Raw genomic sequence first — 19,507 nt, forward strand, 5'->3', positions numbered from 1 at the left:
TGGTTTTTGTGAATGGCTTCTTCCACGTAGCATAATTTTTTCAAGATTCATTGATGTTGCAGCATGTATCAGTATTTCATTCCTTTTTACAGCTGGATAATATTCCATTGTATGGATATACCATATTTTACATATCAAATCATCAGTTCATGGGCATTTGGGTTAATTTTATCTTTTTTGTTATTATGAATATTCCTATGAACATCTGTGTACAAATTTTTATGTGGACATATGTTTTTATTTCTCTTGGCTATACACCTAAAATTAGAACTGCTGGGTCAATGGTAATTCTATGCTTAACCCTTTTGAGGAACTTCCAGATTGCTTTTCCAAGCAGCTGCACCATTTTACATTCCCATCAGCAGTGTATGAGGGTTCTAATTTCTTCACATCTTTGTCAACACTTATTATTGTATATCCTTTTTAATTCTAGCCATTTCTGTGTGTATGTAGTGGTATCTCCTGTGACTTTGATTTGCATTTTACTGATGGCTAATGATGTTGAGTATCTAATCACGTGCATACTGCCCATTTATATATCTTCTTTGGAGAAATGTCTATTCAGATCATTTCCCCATATTTTAATTGCTTTGTCTTTTTATTATTGATTGTTAAGAGTTCTTCATATATTCTAGGTATAAGTACTCTGTCAGATATATAATTTGGAAATATTTTTTCCCATTCTGTGGATTGTCTTTCCATTTTCTTGATAGTTTCCATTGGAAGAACAAAAGTTTTCAATTTTGATGAAAGCCAATTTATCTGTATTTTCTTTTGTCACCTGTTTGTTTTTTTTTTTTTCCTAAGATTTTCTTCTCTTCTTATCTAAGAAGGTTTTGTTTAATCCAAGGTCACAAAAATTTACTCCTGTATCTTCCTCAAAGTTTTAGTTTTTATATTTAGGTCTCTGATCTATTTTGAATTAATTTTTATCTACAGTATGAGGTAGGGGTCCAACTTCATTCTTTCGAATATGGATATCTAATTGCCCAAGCAATATTTGTTAAAAACTAATTCTTTTCCCTATGAATTGTCTTGTCAGTCTTGTTAAAAAATCAACTGACAATAAATGTGAGGGTTTACATCTGGACTCTCAACTCTATTCCATTGATCTATATGTCTACCCTTTTTCTAATACTACACTGTCTTGATTACTGTTGCTTTTTAGTAAATCTGGAAATCAGGAAATGTGAATTCTCCAGCTTTGTTCCTCTTAAGATTGTTTTGGCTATTCTAGGTCCTTCGAATTTCCAGATGAATATAAGGATCAACCTGTCAATTTCTGCAAAGAGGTCAGCTGGGATTTTGATAGCGATTGCATTTTATCTATAGATCAATTTGGGGACTGTTCTGGTTTGCTAATGCTCCATTATGCAAAATACCAGAAATGGATTGGCTTTTATTAAGGGGGTTTATTTGGTTACAAAGTTACAGGTTTAAGGCCACAAAAGTGTTCAAGCTAAGGTGTCAACAATAGGGTACCTTCACAGAAGAATGGCCAGTAGCATCTGGAACACCTCTGTTGTCTGGGAAGGCATGTGGCTAGCCTCTTCTTCCTTTATTCCCAGGTTGTGTTTCAAAATGGTTTTCTCCCAGGACATTTCTCTCCAGGCGTCTGGGGGTATTCTCTTAGTTTCTCCGAGGCAAACTCTGGAGTAGAAAAAGTCTACTTTCAATGGCCGTCTTCCAAATGTCTCCCTTGGCTGCGGTAGTGAGCTCCTTCTGTCTGAGCTTATATAGTGCTCCAGTTAACTAATCAAGACCCACGGTGAATGGGCATGGCCACACCTTCATGGGTGGGTCACATCTCCATGGCAACAACCCAATCCAAAGGTTCCAACCTAATCAACACTAGTATGTCTGCCCCCACAAGATTTCATTAAAGAACATGGCATTTTGTGGGATATAATACATCCAAACCAGCACAGGAAGTAATGTCATCTTAACAATATTAAGTTTACCAATCCATGAACATGGGATGTTTTCCATTTATTTAGGTCTTCTTTCATTTCTTTCAACATTGTTTTATGGTTTCACAGTATAAGTTCTGTACTTATTTCATTAAATTTATCCCTAATTATTTTATTAGTTTTGATGCTCTAATAAATGGAATGTTTTCTTAATACCATTATTACAATGTTCCTTACTACTACACAGAAATACAATAGATTTCTGTATATTGATCTTGTAGCCTGTAACCTTGCTGAACTGGCATCATATTTTTAAACTATCCAAGTGATTCCAATGTGCAAGCAAGTTTGAGAACCAATTATTCAGTACTATCCAGGCCTTCAGTTCTAATCAAGGAAGATACTTTTTGGTCCCTCATCACTGCCTTTAAGTCATTTATTAACGTTGAACCACACTGAGCTCCAGAGGATGGAGGACTACTGCCTCACCAATATCTCTATGGAGAATAAATGCATACAGCCAGTCACTGAAGAAATACACAGTAAAGGGAACTTCAAGGGGAAATTATAAATACAAAACTTAAAGCTCTGATGAAGAGCCTTTAAATACTTTAACCCAAAATAGTGCTGTTACTTTTTCTGGAAAAGGGTAGTCAGTTCCAACTTGTAAGTTTGAAAACAGTCATTCAATATGGGAGATTAAATCCGGGCCCCAATCAAAAGCACCTCAAGTTTCTACCAAGCAAGAGTGATCAAACACTTCTATCTTTATCTCAAGTGATCATGAAACATCTAAATTCAGAAACTCGGTGACAGAAATAGCTCCGAAGGGATAGCCATTGGAAATGCTGCAGCCTCGTCCAGTCCTTACAGGACACCAGTCACATCTGCAAAACTGGAAGAATATTTCAATCAGAGCAGTGAGCAGGCACTAGCATCAGAAAGCTCTGCTTCCAACATGAGTAATTCAATAGCTCTTCCACTGACCTTTCAGAGGCTCTCCCCTTTTTTCATCTGTGCTGCCTTTCTTAACAGAGGGAGGCTACAATTCTTATACTGGTCCCAAAGAGAACCACCTCTGCCAGGTGCTATCATACAGCCCAGGAGACCCAGAAAAACAAGCAATGGTTCCAGAAGAAAGAAAATGAGTTTATATCCTTCCATTTCTTCCAAAGAAACATTAGACTTTATAATTGCCAACACACAGCAGACAGGCCCCAGTGCAGGCAGCGAGAGTAGGTACACCCTAGATTAAACACTGGCAGATTCCACTCTGTTTATTCATCACTTTCTTCTACCTCCCCTTATGCACTAAAGAGAGATCTACTGGAATTCTCAGTTATCCCCTCTGAATCTCTCAGAATGCACACGTCTCAGCAACACATAAAGGAACAAAACACAAATTAATAAAAGGTCAAGAAACACCTTCAGTTTTGACATGATTTAGGGCTGTGCAAGTTATCTGCTTAAAAAAAACAACCATTAAGTCTAACCTAAGAAAACACACTAGGTACTTATGTTCTACTAGAGAATTCACAGTGAGTGCCAACATTACACCATGCAAATATAGTGGGATAAATAGATAGATATATGATAAAGGAAATAGCATAAAAAATTAACAACTGGATCTCAGAGGTGGTCAGTATATGAGTAATAACTGCAAAATTCCTTCACTTGCAACGTATGTTGGAAAAATTTTCTGATAAACTTTTAGAAGTTTTTTAAAAACTAAGAAGAAAAGAAAATACACTATTCACCAAATCCCAGCATTTAGTGCTCCTTAAAGCAAGAATCATCTTTTATTATTTTTAAAATAAAATCCCAATATCTGTAGCAGTTTTTAAACCAGTGTATTAATAAATTATGATAAATTAAAATAATAATTACTAACATTAGGGTCTGAAAAAATTAAAGTAAAATAAAATCTTATTAATTAATGCTAATGATAGCAATATTAATGACAATCTACATTTTTGAATTGAAAAAATATATTTACACTGTGTGAATGAAAGAATGAGGCTAACTCATCATCTAGTACATTTTTTTCCCTACGGGATATAATCTATAAAACCAACATTCAAAAGAGCACACATCAGTGATGGAAAAGCTGGACAACAGAGATGTTGTTCGAGTTTCCTAAAGCGGCTACTATTTCTCTACATGGCACAAAGGTTAGGAACAGGGCACTATCAGTCTAGAACAGACTTAAGTCTTAAACAGGCTTCCTCCATGGCTACATTTATAAGAGAATCTATTAGATTTAAGAAATGTGATTCTGAAAAAGTAGAAAAGTTTGGGCAATGACCAAGTTGGATTTTAGAAGCCCTATTTTATTCAAAATTAATCTGAAGTAATTTTATTCAGTGACTCCATAGCAAGATCGGAATATCTTTCTATTTACAATTCAGATGACAACAAAATGAGATCATCCCTTCCTTCATCATTTTCCTCCGAGAATTTATTCTGGTAAAAAAAAAAAATGTTAATTTTTTTTGACATTTCCTAAAAAGTAAGTTCCTAGAAATCAGGGGTTTTTTATGTAGTGTTTTTTTTTTTTTTTTAATTGCCATAATTTGAACCAGTCTCTGTCTCCCTTTCTCTAAGTAAATCCATATGCTTACATATTCAAGACTACTCTTGACTCTCTTGCTAAAAGTCTAACCTAGTTACTATCCTTGAACGCCACCTTCCAAATGTTTTCATACAGCACCATATTCTAATAAACTGGACTATCAAGGCAAAGATCATAAATCAAAGTCTTCTGACCAGTTGCTTCACAAATATGTGTCAGTTGTTACAAAAGAGACAGAGGGAACATATGTACTTCAAAATACATGATAGTGAGCAATTAATAAGTTCTTCACCAACAAAGTGCTCCACAAATACCCTAGACCTGTGTATTGAGGATGTACTAAAACTCATATTGTCCCATCACCAGAGTTTTGGGTTCAGTAGGTCTAATATTTCTAACAAGTTCACAAGTGATGCCAATGTCATTGGTCTGAGGTCCACACCTGGAGAACCACTGCCCTAGAATTAAAAAAAGTATTTATATGGGAGGCAAAGGAAGGGGGGAAGATGACTGGAATGAAAACACTATTCAAGCTCTATAACGGCTATGGTATATGTCTCAAAATTATCTCACTTAATCTTTATAGCATCTCAGACTATTATTATCCCCATTTTACACAAAGCAGTTTAGTAACTTGCCCTAAGTTCCCATGACTAATAAATACAGAAGTTGCAATTTAAACCAAGGTCTAATTGAGATACATCTCGCTTATTTTCCCAATAACATCATGATGATGTCCATGTTATTAGAACTAAAGCATGAGAAAATACTATCTTTACAAATTGAAAACACTATTTTTTTCTGAAGGTTATCAATACCATAAACCATAAAATAAAGTTTTTCAAACGCTAGATACCATTCCAAATTAAAACAACCTATATTTAACATACTACCTAGGAAAAGCAGATGTTGTAGCTATAAAATATTTATTTTCCAGTTTCATTAAAGGTCTCTGAGCTATAGAGCCACCCATGAATTATCCTCAGCACACAGGAATCACTTGGAAACAACTCCCAGACTGAGTTTCTGTTGGAAACAGCAGTAAATTCCACAAACCCAATGTGGGGAGGAGTGGGGAGGAGACTTTGGGAAAGCATCAATCCCATCCTGAGCTTGAATCTTGACCCCAGTATCAAAATCTGAATATACACAAAGTGCACTGGGAGCTTCCAGTTGTGTGAACCAGGTCTCTTAATCTCAAATAACTTGCTTGAAGTCACACAGTCAAAAATTCATTGCACATAGCAGATGCTCCATCCCCTTCAGTTTGGGCCACAGCCACCAGCATATTCAGATTATACCCTCTCTGTTCTCTGGAAACCTCCTTGGAATTTTCTAATCATTTGTTCCTTTCACATTCCTTATACTGAGTAAGTTTTACATGCAAAAAAAAAAAAACCAGTAACTTGTTAGTTTTGCATTTACATGGGCCATTCATTGTCAAGCTTTAGAAAATAACAGGTAGGATCATAAAAACCTAATACGGGCATTGTTCATGCTAACAAAATTCAAGGAGCACGTACTATGCTCTAGGTGGTACATTATGTTCTTTCCCCACGGTTGATCTTATTTTATCCAAACAACTTTGTGATCCAGGAATCAAGAGTATACATCTTGGACAAGTTACGTAACCTTGCACCTGGTTTCTTTATTTGTAAAACGGAGGGTAAGAGTAAATGAAAAAAAAAATTTTAAGTAGGCTCCTTGCATAATATATATTATATGGTAGGTACTCAAATGCCCCTGCTTTCCCTTCCTTCTTTTTTAATTGATGAGTAAAGCAAGAGTCAAAGAGATTGAATGAACACCCTGAATTCACACAGCTAGTAATTCACACACACTTTCCAGAAGAGCCAAACTGGAGGGACCTCTTCACTGAGGAGTGGGAAATAATTTAAAAACCATTGAGGCTTTTGGTTAACACAGAGCTATTTCCATGGAAATGAACCACTATGTCTAACCTGATTCAAAGAGGTACTTTGCATATCTGGAAAATCCACATCAGAATCAACCATTTAGATTTTCAGAAAATTGGGTTTTAGAAATTAATTGAATTTTTAGTTAATGAGCAACCTTTTTGTCATCAACTTACTTAAAGATTTTAAATTTCCTTTTCTTACTTAGTAACATGTGGTCACTGAACATAAACTTTTTTATGTAATAGAACTGCTCTCATTGACTTAGACCATGATTATGAGCATTATTTATTGATTCATTCATTTATGCCTACTATATGTAATATATGTCTCTAGAAATGGCCCATTTTTCTAATTTAGTACTGTGAATATCAGTGGTAAAATCAGCTGAAACTGCACTAGCACTGGACATACTGTATTTTTTAGAGATAAATTCACGAGATGAGCGTGTTTTGCTACCATTTACTTCCTCCTTAAAAGAGGAAGCAAAGATTAAACAATGAGATATGCTCTTTTTCGCATGTCAGATTAGAGAAAGTGAAAAAGTTTGAAAACACCCAGATTGTCAAGGGAAGAAATTCTTCTACACTGTTCATGGGACTGCTGCTGGTACAACAGTTTGGGAGAGTAGTTTGGTAACACATACCAATTTAAAAGGCATATGCCTTTGGACTAGGCAATTCTACTTATAGGAATTTATCCTAGAGAGATATATTTTTCACATTTATACAAGTACAAATGTTTTCATTTATAATAGCAAACACTGGAAACAACCTAAAAGTCCATTTTTAGGAGAGGCCTAGTTAAACAAATTTTGATAAAACTTAACCATGGAACACTATACAATACTTAAGAAGGGAAGGATCAGATCTGTATATTCTTACATAGAAACAAATCTACAGTACATTAAACTAAATCTGCAAAACTCAAGTTAAAGAAAAGTATCTACTGATAAAGATCCCATTTCTCTATTAAGTGTTATGGATTAATACATATTTACATGTTAATTTATACACAGGTAAAGAATCTGGAAGTGGGTATAGGTAAATGGATCAAAAACTCAGTACTGTTTGAGGGGTTTTTGTTTTGTTTTAAAGACAACCAGTATTGCATTTGTAATTAAAAATTAGTTTTGAAAAAGACGAGAGGAAGGAAAAGGGCTTTGATCAATGGGATAAGAGGCAGGGAAACAGGCAACTGAGGTTTCACTATTATTTTAATTTACTTCTCTATACCCCCCTTCAGTATGCCTTAAATTGGTCACCAAAAACTTTGCATTTAGCCAAAGTCAGTATGGGATTGAAAGAGATTCTGAGTTGGCAGTTGAAGGGAAGAAAGAAGTTAGCTGTGTCCTTTCCTTCCGACTTTGAAGGACTGTATGTTATGTGAACATATCTAAATAAAATTGCATTTAAAAAATTAATTAATACAAATCAATATGCATCAATAATAAACCTAATTACAAATTAATCAATACCTATTAATACAAATTAATTCAAAATTACAAAGCTAGTGAATAGAATAAAAATTAGATTTCAATCAGTTTTGTTCCAGAGAGCAGAACAAGCAATAATAGGTCGAATTTTTATAGAAACAGGTTTTAAATGAATATAGAAGGAAAGCTAGTTTAGAATTACAATGCCCAATAATTGACTAGCCAGCGTATGGTATGCCCCATTCCTGGAGGTTTTCAAGCAGAAGCTGGATGATCACTCTAAAACAGGTAGAGCTATGCATGCTAGCTAATTCTAGGCACCGTACTAAGTGTTTTACCTAGATTAGCTAATGGAATCTTCTCTGTAACTTTATGAGATGATTTCTGTAGAGATGATTGTAGAGAACCCTTTTTTAAAAGCATACCCCTGCCAAAGCTGAACTCTGCAAACCACGTATCAGTATGCGATGAGCTGTGAGATACTTATTATTTATTTATGATGGTTTATGATTATCCCCTTAGAAGTTACTGCTCAAAGACATTAATGGCTACCACCTGCTGGTCCAAGCCACCATCATCTCTGACTTGAATTATTATATTTGCCTTCTAATTAGTCTTCTTGTTTTCATACTGTCCCCTTATTTGCATCCTTGTTTGTTGTCTGTGTAGCAGCCAGGCTGATCCACTTAGAACACCGTCAGGTCATACCACTCTGTGGTCAATACCCACTTAGAGTATCCTACAAGGACCTACGTGTTTAGCACCACCACCACCTCTCTGCCTGCATCATCTACTGCTCTCTGCTCCTCCCCACACATTCTCCAACCACACCAGCCTCCTTGCTGTATCTGCACCCACCAAGCACACTACCAGCTCAGAACCCCCACAATGCTTTCCTCTGCCTAAGAGTCTTTTCTACCAGATATCTATGTGTCTGCTCCCTCATTTCCACCAGAGCTCCAATGGAAGTAATACCTTATCAGTGAGACTTCCCTGACCATCTGAATCTACCCCTCTCTGTAGCACTCCCTATTTCCTTTCACCCACTTTATTTTTTCTCAGAACACATATCATCATCCGACTTCTGTATTTACTTGTTAGTGCTGTTCCTTGCACTAAAAATGTGAGCTCTTTGAAAACCTGGCCCTGAACTGGTTGTTCACCTTTATATTCTGACCATCAGAACCATACATGATGCAGTAAATATTTACTGAATAAATGAAGCCAGGGCAGCCAGACGTGAGACCCATGCTCTGAAATGCTACAGCAAACTGGCATCCAGGGAAAGGCCTTCTTTCATGAGGAGAGTGGGGGACTGGACAATCGAAGGTCCTTTCCAATTCTAGGATTATGATGTTACACAAAGTCCTAAGAGGCTTAATGGTGTGTTTCTTTTGCTGCCCTTGCCTCTCATGCCACATTTTACTACTTTCCTTGAATAAGTAAGTGGTGCGCATTAGGCATGGATGAGATCACAGGTCCAGGAAGCCAGCTCCTCTTTGAGTCATCGCTAATCCATTTCTCATGCTGTTATAATTTGCTCTTATTCCTCAGATGCCATCTGACCCTGCAGCAGCTCACTTGTCAGTGGAAAAATACAGTACTGAAATTGGCACTTTAAACCAGAGATGTGACCAATAAATACAAACGTCATTGTAGTCATCATCATTAGTTATAAAGCAGTGAGTATACTGAAGTCATTTCACAGACAAAGACAAATTCACAGACTTGTTATTGATCACCCAAAACAAAGTTAAGGGAAAGCATAAAACTAATCTTGCAATATGGTATATTTAGTATCAGAAACCAAAGGATAGTAGAGGCTTTGAGCTGATGGAATTTATTTCTGTCCATTTACTAGAAAAAGAAGACAGTACCTTTGGAATGGGAATCCAGAGAGCCGAAGGATTTGAAAGCTTCAAGCAATAAAAGGTTGGCAAAATGCACAACCAGAAGAGGAGGCAGAAAACTGTTCTGTGGCATCAGCCTGGAGTAAGATGCTTCATTATTTCTTGCAGTTCCAGAGAGTTCTCAATAAAAGGCACTTTAAGTGTTACAAACTATCAAACCAACAAGTGATTATATTACCATATTCTTCATTTAGGAAGCTCTTTAATGAACGGTAGCTTGAGACCCTCTTTCATTTGAATCTTTTACAACCATCAAAAATGTGCTCATCTATTTACCTTCAAAGTTATATCGGTTTTGTTTTTCCCCATAAAACCTATGTTTAGATCTTTAAATCCACCTGGAGCCATTCTTTGGAAAAATCCAACAGAGGAATTTCTCTCTCTATTCCAATTGCTGGTCTGAGGGTGTCCCAGAAAAGTAGTGAGACTAAGGTCACCTATGTAATTACCTTTTTATAAAAGGCTAAAAAGGAAGCCAGGCAAATCTTTACAGGATTTCCTTTCTCTGCAACATAGTTGAAAATAGAACAGTCCAGTATACTCCTGGGACTTAGAAAATAAAGGAATACTAATAATGCCAGCTTACTATGAGCATGGCCCTATGCAAAATGCTTTCCTAGAAATTTCATCTGAGAGAACAAGAATTCTGAGACCAGTATTATCATCACCATCTAAGAGAAGTATTATCATCATCTTCTCCTTCCATCTTACAGGTGAGGAAACTAAGGTTTAGAGAGACATAGGAATTTGCCCAAAGGTATACATCATTAAATAGCAGAACCTGGATTTGAGCCCAGATATCCCTGTCTCCATATCTGTGCTCTAAATCACTATGCAAGGGAGGAATGGAAGTGGGAGTAGGAAAATGGCATTCTTTTTTACCAACCTAGTGCAAATGCACACACATGTGGACACACATGCACAAAACTTCAAATGTCCCCCACAACGGTAAATGTCTCCCAGGCCACATGTGGGCTTTTCTTAAAGGTCACCCAACAAGCCCAAAGGAAAAAAAGGGCTTGGTCTAAAAAGCTTTATATTTCCTCTCACTTTTAAAATATTGGAAAACCCATTTGGCTCAGAGAAAAGAATAGTAAAAGGAGTTCTAACTACTTACAGCCAACAAAACGTAATGGAAAAAAAGGCAAGAATATGGCTGGACTTTATTTTCTTTTTGCTCAGCACATCCTGTCTTTAATCTGCAACGTAAATAGGCCATGCTCAATATACTGACTTTTCAGGTGAAACTATCTAGGTTATAAAAACAAGCTACAACTGTGTTTTCATGATTCTTTAATTCATGGCTGACAGAAAAAGCTTACAAAATAAATCACAGAGACAAATACTGCTCACAAGGGAGCAAACCCACCAACTTTTACTGCGTTGATAAGCGAATTTTGTGAATTTTTTTTCTTTCACTTGAATTATAATTGTGTGGTATCATCTGAAAGAGTATGTTGCGAAAGCCAGAAAAGGAAAGCGTGAATTTTCATATTTTTGTTATTTAAATTTATGGGAGGGAGAGAGGGAGAGAGTTTTGCATGGCATTAGTTAGCATACTACAACCCCGAGATATTTAAACGTCAGAATAGAACAAGTTAATTGTGTAAGAACTCTCTTCATAATCCCAAAATATCAACCTCTTTGGCTCCATAATACACCCTATGGGCTATGATTTTAGTCACACTATTGAGAGCAATGCTCATTTTTGTCCTGTATATTCAACTTCCCTTGCTTTACACTATGCTTTCTTCTGTATAGAGTTGCTCAAAAAGCCTAAAAGAAATCATTTTCACAAATAGAACATGTTAAGTTTCCTTTAACAAAAAGAAACCATTTTCACAAACAGAACATGTTAAGTTTCCTTTAACAAGAAACTAGATATACCAACAGTTTATTTGAAGCAATGTCCATCTCATTCCTTTCTTGGGATGCCACTTAAATCAGTAAGTACCTACACAGAATCATTCAAAGCAGGATTCTTTGGAGCACTGGTTGTAGTGGAGTTACAGGTGTTTCACTAGAAAAGGTTGAATGCTCAAATGGAAACACTTTGTCAGGAGAAGTTGAACAGGGTCTCCCTGTTTTCCTTTGAACCACAGGATTTTGCAGAGCCTCTAAAATACAAATACACACCCCTCCAATAGGGGTCTAGAAAACATAGCAGTTGCCAAACTAATTGGATATGTAACACCTTATTCAGGGATCATCTCTGTTGCCCAGAGCTGGTGTTCCATGGAACACCTTTGGGGAAGGGGGCACTCGTGTAAAGGCCAGGTCTCCCTTTAGTTGGGAATAGCTGGCTAATAGTCAATGGTTAAGTCCGATGCTCAAATTCTGTCTATTCTGCACTCCCAGAGCACAATAAACCACAGATTTGGTACACTGGGAAAGGCCCTAACACCTTCATTTTACAAATAAGAAATCAGAGGCCCAAAGAGATTAAATTACTTGCCCAATTGTGCAAATGGATTGGGGCAGAGCCAGAACTGGAGTTCAGTGATCTGGAAAACCAAAAGGACTTAAGCTTATAGCAAAATGGTTAAGGGTTCCTCTTAAGAAGACAGAACAAGAATGGAATGTTTCAAAAGCTTTATTAAATCTATGAAAATAAACCAGTATAGCACCATATCAAGCAGAAGGAACATTATATTTGGACCTGTCCCTGGCGAGAAAAAAAAGTTCTCAGCAAAACCATTTTAAATACATGATGTGCACAAGAAGTCTTTTCAGCCAAAAATTGGGAGATGTCATCCAATCACACTTAAAACTTGACCAGCATATGGCATATCAGAAAATGTCACAAATTTCTCTTCAGCCTTGAAAACCCAAAACACATTTGATATCTTTAATCTGAATGCAAACTAAAGTGGGGAGGAGGATTAAACCAATTTCCAATTTCAGAAGGAAGGACTGGAGGGAGGGAGGGAAGCAGGAAGAAGAAAAGGAAAGAGAAAGAAAAGAGAAAAGAAAAAGAAAAAGAAGCTCTTACAAAATAATAGAGTTGTATTTCAAGTGAGTCTGATTTCAATTGCAAATTCACACATACCAATGTAATCGAACACATAAAATCTACCTATTTTGGCAGAATAATAGGCAAAGGGGTAAAAGGAAGCCCGAGAAGGTTAATATTTGTCGATACAAAAAGTTTGATAGGTGGAGAGACATAAAACACACTAAGCCATTTAACTTTCTGCTTTTGAGCACTCCCCAACAATGAGGAAGTATGAGCTGAGATGACAGAATAGTGTAATTGTACTAACTCCTACCCCCAAATTGCTGAAGTTTGAGAAATGAGAAGTAGTTGTGCTGTTTTCAATTAGGAACTAAGAGCTATATGAATAGGATGTCAATGTCAGTCAGCCCCTCCTAACATGAAATACAACCCAGTATTGCTTGTGCATTCTTTCCCAAAAGTTGATGCAAACTTTATATCCTCCTGAATTCTGTACTATTAAATCTCACAGCAAAAAAAAAAAAAAAAGGAATTTCATATTTTTAAACATCAATAACCTCAGCCCAAAATGTCCATCCTGATTTTAACTGAATGTTGCTCCTGACTCATTTGGTGTAAAAACTAGCAGGGGTCCTAAACATGTGGGAAAGATAAATAATGATTTTTGAGACACAGCATTCAGAAACGAAGCAACACCAAAGGAAGCTCAAGTAGCCCTGCTGTTGCAAGGCCATTTCCTCAGTCCCCACAAAGTAGCACACTGGCACAAAATGAGGAAGGAGAACAGGTGCAAATGTCACTTCTCCGAGAGTCCTACTCCCTGCCACCTATAGTTCCACATACCCTCAACCCTGTACTCCCAAACCCCTTACTCTGCTCTACTGTTTTTCTATAGCCCTTAATTAGCCATTGCAATCATTTACCTATTTATTATTTCTATTGTTTAATGTTTATCTTCCTTTAATAGTTTAAAAACTCCCTAAGAACAAGGATCTACTGGGTTTTGTTTCTTTCATGGAAAAATCCCAGATGCCTAGCACAGCGTATGGGTCACAGCTACTGCTCAAAAGATATTTTTTAAATGAATGGTCAAATGGATAGTACTCATTGCCATCTTTGAATCCCATAGTTCAACACGTAAGAAAGGGATTTTAATCACCTTCCTTTACTTGACCTAGAAATCACTCCAAGTTTTCTCCCCACCTTTAACCTAAAAAAAAAAAAAAAGGATTTGAGATAAACTAGCTTGAAAATATAACACACCAATTAACAAAAGTAACACAGAAAGAAAGAGTAGAATTTATTTCACCTTCACTTGTTATCTGTTAAAAAAAACAAAACAAGTATGTTTAGTAAGCCAGGCCTCTTTATAAATGATTCTGTTTCCTAATGCTTCCTTTCTTCTTAATCCCCTCAATTTAAGCATAGATCACTGTTACTAAACTATTCAATTTCCTTCAGAAATCAAGACATTAAACCCATATTTGTCTGATGATTTTTGCACTTATTTTATTATAAATACGAACAACCTGCTCATAAAAGGCCTCCCAAAGCAGAGATAAATAATGATTATTGCAAATTAGGCACCAGGCATTCCCTCCACCATGCTGAACTACACAGCCCTCTTCTTGGCCAACTCTTACTCCATCCTCAGTTTAAAAGTGTAGTTGATTCAGATACATTTAGGGGAAAGTCAGGTCCTATCAGTAAGCAAAGACAACAGGGTGGTTAGGAGTAGGATGAGTCAGAGGGTGTGCGGCCCTCTAGAGGGGGCATGCATCACTCAGGACCATTTACACTTGCCAGATGGGAACACAGGTTCACAGTAACATTTTTCATGAGAAAGCTATAAAACTCATCATTTGCAATTTACCAATTGGGGTCCAGACAAAAGTGTTTAGAGGTCAAATTCAGCCCAGGAAAAGATCACTGCTCCAAAGAAGCCCCCTTCCCATCGCCCGAGTGGGTAGGATACCCTTGTTGTTTGCTACGTCTAGCCAGCACTGATTTCACCACAGTCTTTTATAGTTCCTTCAACGTATCCATCTTCACTAAGGAGAAATATCTTACCTTACATTCCCAACATCCAGTATAGCGCTTGGTGCATAGTAGGAACTCAACAAATATTCGAATGAATGAAAATTTGAATAAGGTCACCAGAAAATTCATGCGTTCATATTTCTAGTAGCCTTTTTGATCTCATCAGCCTGTTTCCTATCTTTATACTCCAACCAACCAATCTTCAAGGAAACTCAGTAATAAAGGACATGAGCATTGATACCAGATGTCAGAATAAAAGAGAAAAGCTCACTTCTGGAGATTTTTAGGGTCCTCTTTGTTATGTGAAATAGGAAGCACTCATCTAATAAAAGGAGATATGATAAAGTAACATAGTTATGTACCATGTGCTTTGTAGGAGATAAGCAAATACAGAAAAGAAAATTTAGATTGCTATCTGATCTCTCCAGCATTCAAAATACCTGGTGAGCACCTCATAGATAGTAGTTAACTCAGACATACCAAAAATTCCTCTATTTTGTTCCTTAGCTACAATCTTAGGAACAGAAAGACTCTGCTTATTCAACCAATAACTAAATTTAACACACACACACACATACACGTTACACTTTGCTAAAAACCAGGAAACATCTGATTCACCACTTAAGATATTATTTGGAAACAGATCCAAATGTGGTATTGGTTTACCAAGCAGGATCATATTTTAGCAAACCTTAACTTCTCTCAGTAAGCCACAGAAATGTACCCTGGACTTTTATAATTTATCTCTTTGTATTTTCTCACAATGAAAGCATGGAGGTAAACTTACAGCTGTACAGAAGATGCACTGGCATTCCTGGAGTGTGGTCATCTTGTCCAGAGAGTGTTCACACAGACAGAGTTTGCACATGACTAGGGGAGCCAGCGCCACATCTCCAGGCATTGGGTTTTCGGTGGTCATGGTGAGATAGTGGAGCCTAGCAACTGAGCCCATCGGCCTGGCGGGATACTTCTTCAGTCTCCTCAAGCCCTACAGGAAAGTCCAAAGCAGAAAATATTATATCCATTGATACAGCTCTTCTTTCGCAAACATGTTTGTCATCTAGAAGAACAAATCCTCACCCTCAATTATCTCAAGAACCATGGGCTCCAGAGGTTGCCACCTTGGCAAAGTGTTTCTGGAGTCCTGACATTTAAGTTGACTTCATATCCTGATTCATATCATATAAGCTGTAGGAACTGAGAGACCACTATGAACAAATAGTCCACGTAGGAGCCACCTCACCACAAATTCAACAAATACTCAAAAAAGGGTGCCAATATCATATGTCCTCCTGCACACACATTATTTCATTTAATCTTCTGTAACCATGATGAATATTTTCTTTATTATACACATGAATTGAGGTTCTAGGAAGTTAAATAATCTGCAAAGTTCTCAGAGCTTGTACGTGGCAGAGCAGAAATCAAATCTCCCTCTTCTGAGATCAACGCCAGTGCCCAGTATACACCAGAGGTGTCTCACAATTAGATATTATGTGTTGGAACAAGTAGAGAGAAGGTAGGGGAGACAAAGAGAAAGAAAAAAGAAAGAGAGAGAACAAGTCCTTGACTACAGCTGTCCTTAAGGTCACTGAAGCTGCACAGGAATAAAATTTCTCTCCTCGTACAGCATGGCTATAGGAAAGGATATTTCTCTCCAGAAAAAATAAAAATTACTACTGATTTCCTTCCACTAGACTGTTTTTGTTCAGAATATTTAAACTTTCATATCAGAAAGTTCATGTCCTGATTAAACAAAAGCAAGATTCTGCCATCAAATTAACTGTAAATACCCTCTCTCTAAAAAATCAAATTCTTTCCCTCACAATTTTTAGACAAAAGAAATTACTAAAAAAATATGGCATTTGCCACATAGCCCCACAATGGCTTAAGTCTTGGTACACAGGAACCACAGTGCTAAAACAAAGGGGAAAACCCCATATTAAATTAAATGGAAAGAAAAAAAAAACATGAGATTTTTGCCTGTAATTTGCCCATACTAACTGGGAGTCTACAGTAACTAGCTCTAGTAACTGGAAGTATTTGAGGTTTTTCATCTACTTCCTGATAAGCAGTAGAAGACTGGATTAAAACTAAATTAAATAGGAAGCTAACTAATAATTTCTCAGTCTTCCAATATGGAAGGCAGATGGTATTTCTTGGCAAAAATCCAATATGACCCAAGCCACAGGACTCTTATTTGGATGTCTACTGATGAGCTATCATCCAAGAACAAACTAAATTCAAATCAATCCACACATCAAATTCAGGATTTTGGATTTTTAAAACACCTCTCTTTAGGGACCAGATGACCCAGTATATCCACTAATATAGGAAAAACATTTCTAATCCATGCCCTAAGAGAATGTAAGCAAATGGGAACATATGCAGCCTCACTAGAATCAGAGAAACACAATTAATCAAGCATATTTTCTATCTATTAATTGTTTTTAAAAATAATAACACATAAGGGAATGATTTTACCTCTTCTCTCTCCCCAGTTTGTGCATGGACAACTATCATTACTTTTATCCTCCAAGTCTTCCCACTCACAGAGCACACACAGCCCCATCAACCTCCTCCAGCTGCTGTCTTCTCAACTGTATTTTCTCAGCATTTTCTAGACAACATATTTGGAACTACATTTCCCCTCAAAAAGAGAAATCCCAATTCAAATAAGAAGAAATGTAGCCAGGAAATGCTTTCTGACCAGGGAAGAAGGAAGTAGTACAGGCCAGAACCATCCACAGATCACAAATTTTCAATCACACTTTTGTAATTGATCATGTTGGAGTGTAGCTACTGCAAAAGAGCTAAACCTGTTGTTCCAACCTAGCAACACACCTGCATATTCTTCAAGGAAGCCAAGTTTTCCTCTCATAGGTTCAACCCATATTATTTTCTAGAAGGAGACATTAAACAGGCCAAATTTTTAATGTACATTAAAAATATAAAGACATGAAGACATCACTAGGTACCCAGTCTTTTTTTGAAGGCAGAACTAGAAATGTGTTAATCAAGGCCATCTGAAACATAAATCTTGTCTCTTGCCTCATATATAAGTTTTCACTCCTTGGTTTGTGAGTTACATGCCTATAGGCTATGACATCAAAGTTGGATTTTTGAAAAGGTATTTTTATGACATAGCAGAGGTCCATTTTGTTTAAACAACAACAAAAAAAATAGCTTCCGAGCATTTGGCTCTAGGTAGTACTTGTGACTCAGTAGGACAGAGGAAAGAAGTTACATATTTCATCTCTTTGAGATGTGAACAATCCAAAACGATTCTTCAAAAAGAAGGGATTTTTGTGTACTTGAAAGTGGTTAAAATGGGAAATGTAGCATTGTATATGTCACCACAATAGAAACCAGAATAAAAGAAGCAATTTATTTTTCTGCGTATAATAACTCCTATTCCCTAAAGTGGCAGCTTTCAAATTTTTTAAAGCAAAGGAATGTATAAAAGCAAAATTTTAAGCAAACCACCACAGTATAAAAGGGATGACACGGACTAGTGCTGGCTGCAGCAAGGGTAGGAGGCTGGGGCTAGATCCCCTTGACCGTCCCCATCGCAGACCCCAGGCACAGCCACAGAGGCCTAGGGTCCATGCCCAGATGGAAAATCAGAGCTATGGTTTTCACTTTGGGCAAAATAAACCAGTGAATGTTTTAAAAATGAATGACACCAGCCATAAAATGCAATGAGTACTGATCCACGCTACAACATGGATGAACCCTGAAGACATCATGGTGAATGGAATAAGCCAGACACAATAGGACAAATACTGTATGATTCCACTTACATGAAATATCTAGGAAAGGCAAATTCGTAAAGACAAAAAGTAGATTTGAAGTTATCACAGGGGCCAGAGGGAGGAAGCATGGGCAGTTATTGCATCATGGGTAAAAAGTTTCTGTTTTGGGTGATGAAAAAGTAGTAATGGAAGATGGTGATGGGAGCGCAACACTGTAAGAGTAGCTAATGTGACTAAAACATACACTTAAAAGTGGTTAAAACAGCAAATTTTTATGTTACATAGATGTTACCACAATATAATAATCACACATACTGAGCACTTCATAAAAAAAAATAACAAAAAAAAATTCTTTCACCATTGATTCACTGGAAATCTAGGCCTTCAAACAGCACAGGAGAAGTCTGAAGTTCTCTAATGAATCCCCCACCCCCAACCCACACTACAGATAGTGTTTATGAATGGCTCAAAAGTTTCCTAGGGTTTCTTCCTTTATGTCTTAAGATTCACCAGGTGTGCCAGTTTGGATGTATGATGTCCCCCAAAATGCCATGTTCTTCAATGCAATCTTATGGGGGCAGACGTTATTAGCGTCGATTAGGTTAGATTCTTTGGATCAGATTATTTCCATGGAGGTATGGCCACGCCCATTCAGCGTGGGTCTTGATTTAATCACTGGAGTCATATATAAGAACTCAGACAAAAGGAGCTCGCTGATGCAGCTTAGAGACATTTTGAAGACAGCTGTTGGAAGCTGACGCTGACATTTTGGAGAACACCATTTTGAAATGCAAGCTGGGACCAAGCAGACGCCAGCCATGTGCCTTCCCAGCTAACAGGTTTTCCAGATGCCAACGGCCTTTCTTCAGTGAAGGTACCCTATTGTTGATGCCTTACCCTGGACACTTTATGGCCTTAAGACTAATTTTGTAACCAAATAAACCCCCTTTATAAAAACCAATCCATTTCCAGTGTTTCACATAACGGCAGCATCAGCAAACTGGAACACCAGG

General features: G+C 37.1%; 1 protein-coding gene across 2 annotated transcripts in view; it reads right to left on the reverse strand.

Moving 5' to 3' along the window:
- RNF144B (ring finger protein 144B) overlaps nt 1-19,507 on the reverse strand; it is a 191,432-nt gene that overhangs the window by 56,475 nt on the left and 115,450 nt on the right. For both annotated transcript variants that reach the window (XM_037842617.1, XM_037842616.1), the window contains exon 2: nt 15,527-15,727. In XM_037842617.1, the coding sequence (XP_037698545.1) occupies nt 15,527-15,691 (165 nt within the window). In that variant the 5' untranslated portion in view covers nt 15,692-15,727. The remainder of the gene's footprint in view (nt 1-15,526; nt 15,728-19,507) is intronic.

Source organism: Choloepus didactylus, chromosome 7 (assembly GCF_015220235.1).
Source record: "Choloepus didactylus isolate mChoDid1 chromosome 7, mChoDid1.pri, whole genome shotgun sequence".
In the NCBI taxonomy this organism is placed as follows: Eukaryota; Metazoa; Chordata; class Mammalia; order Pilosa; family Megalonychidae; genus Choloepus; species Choloepus didactylus.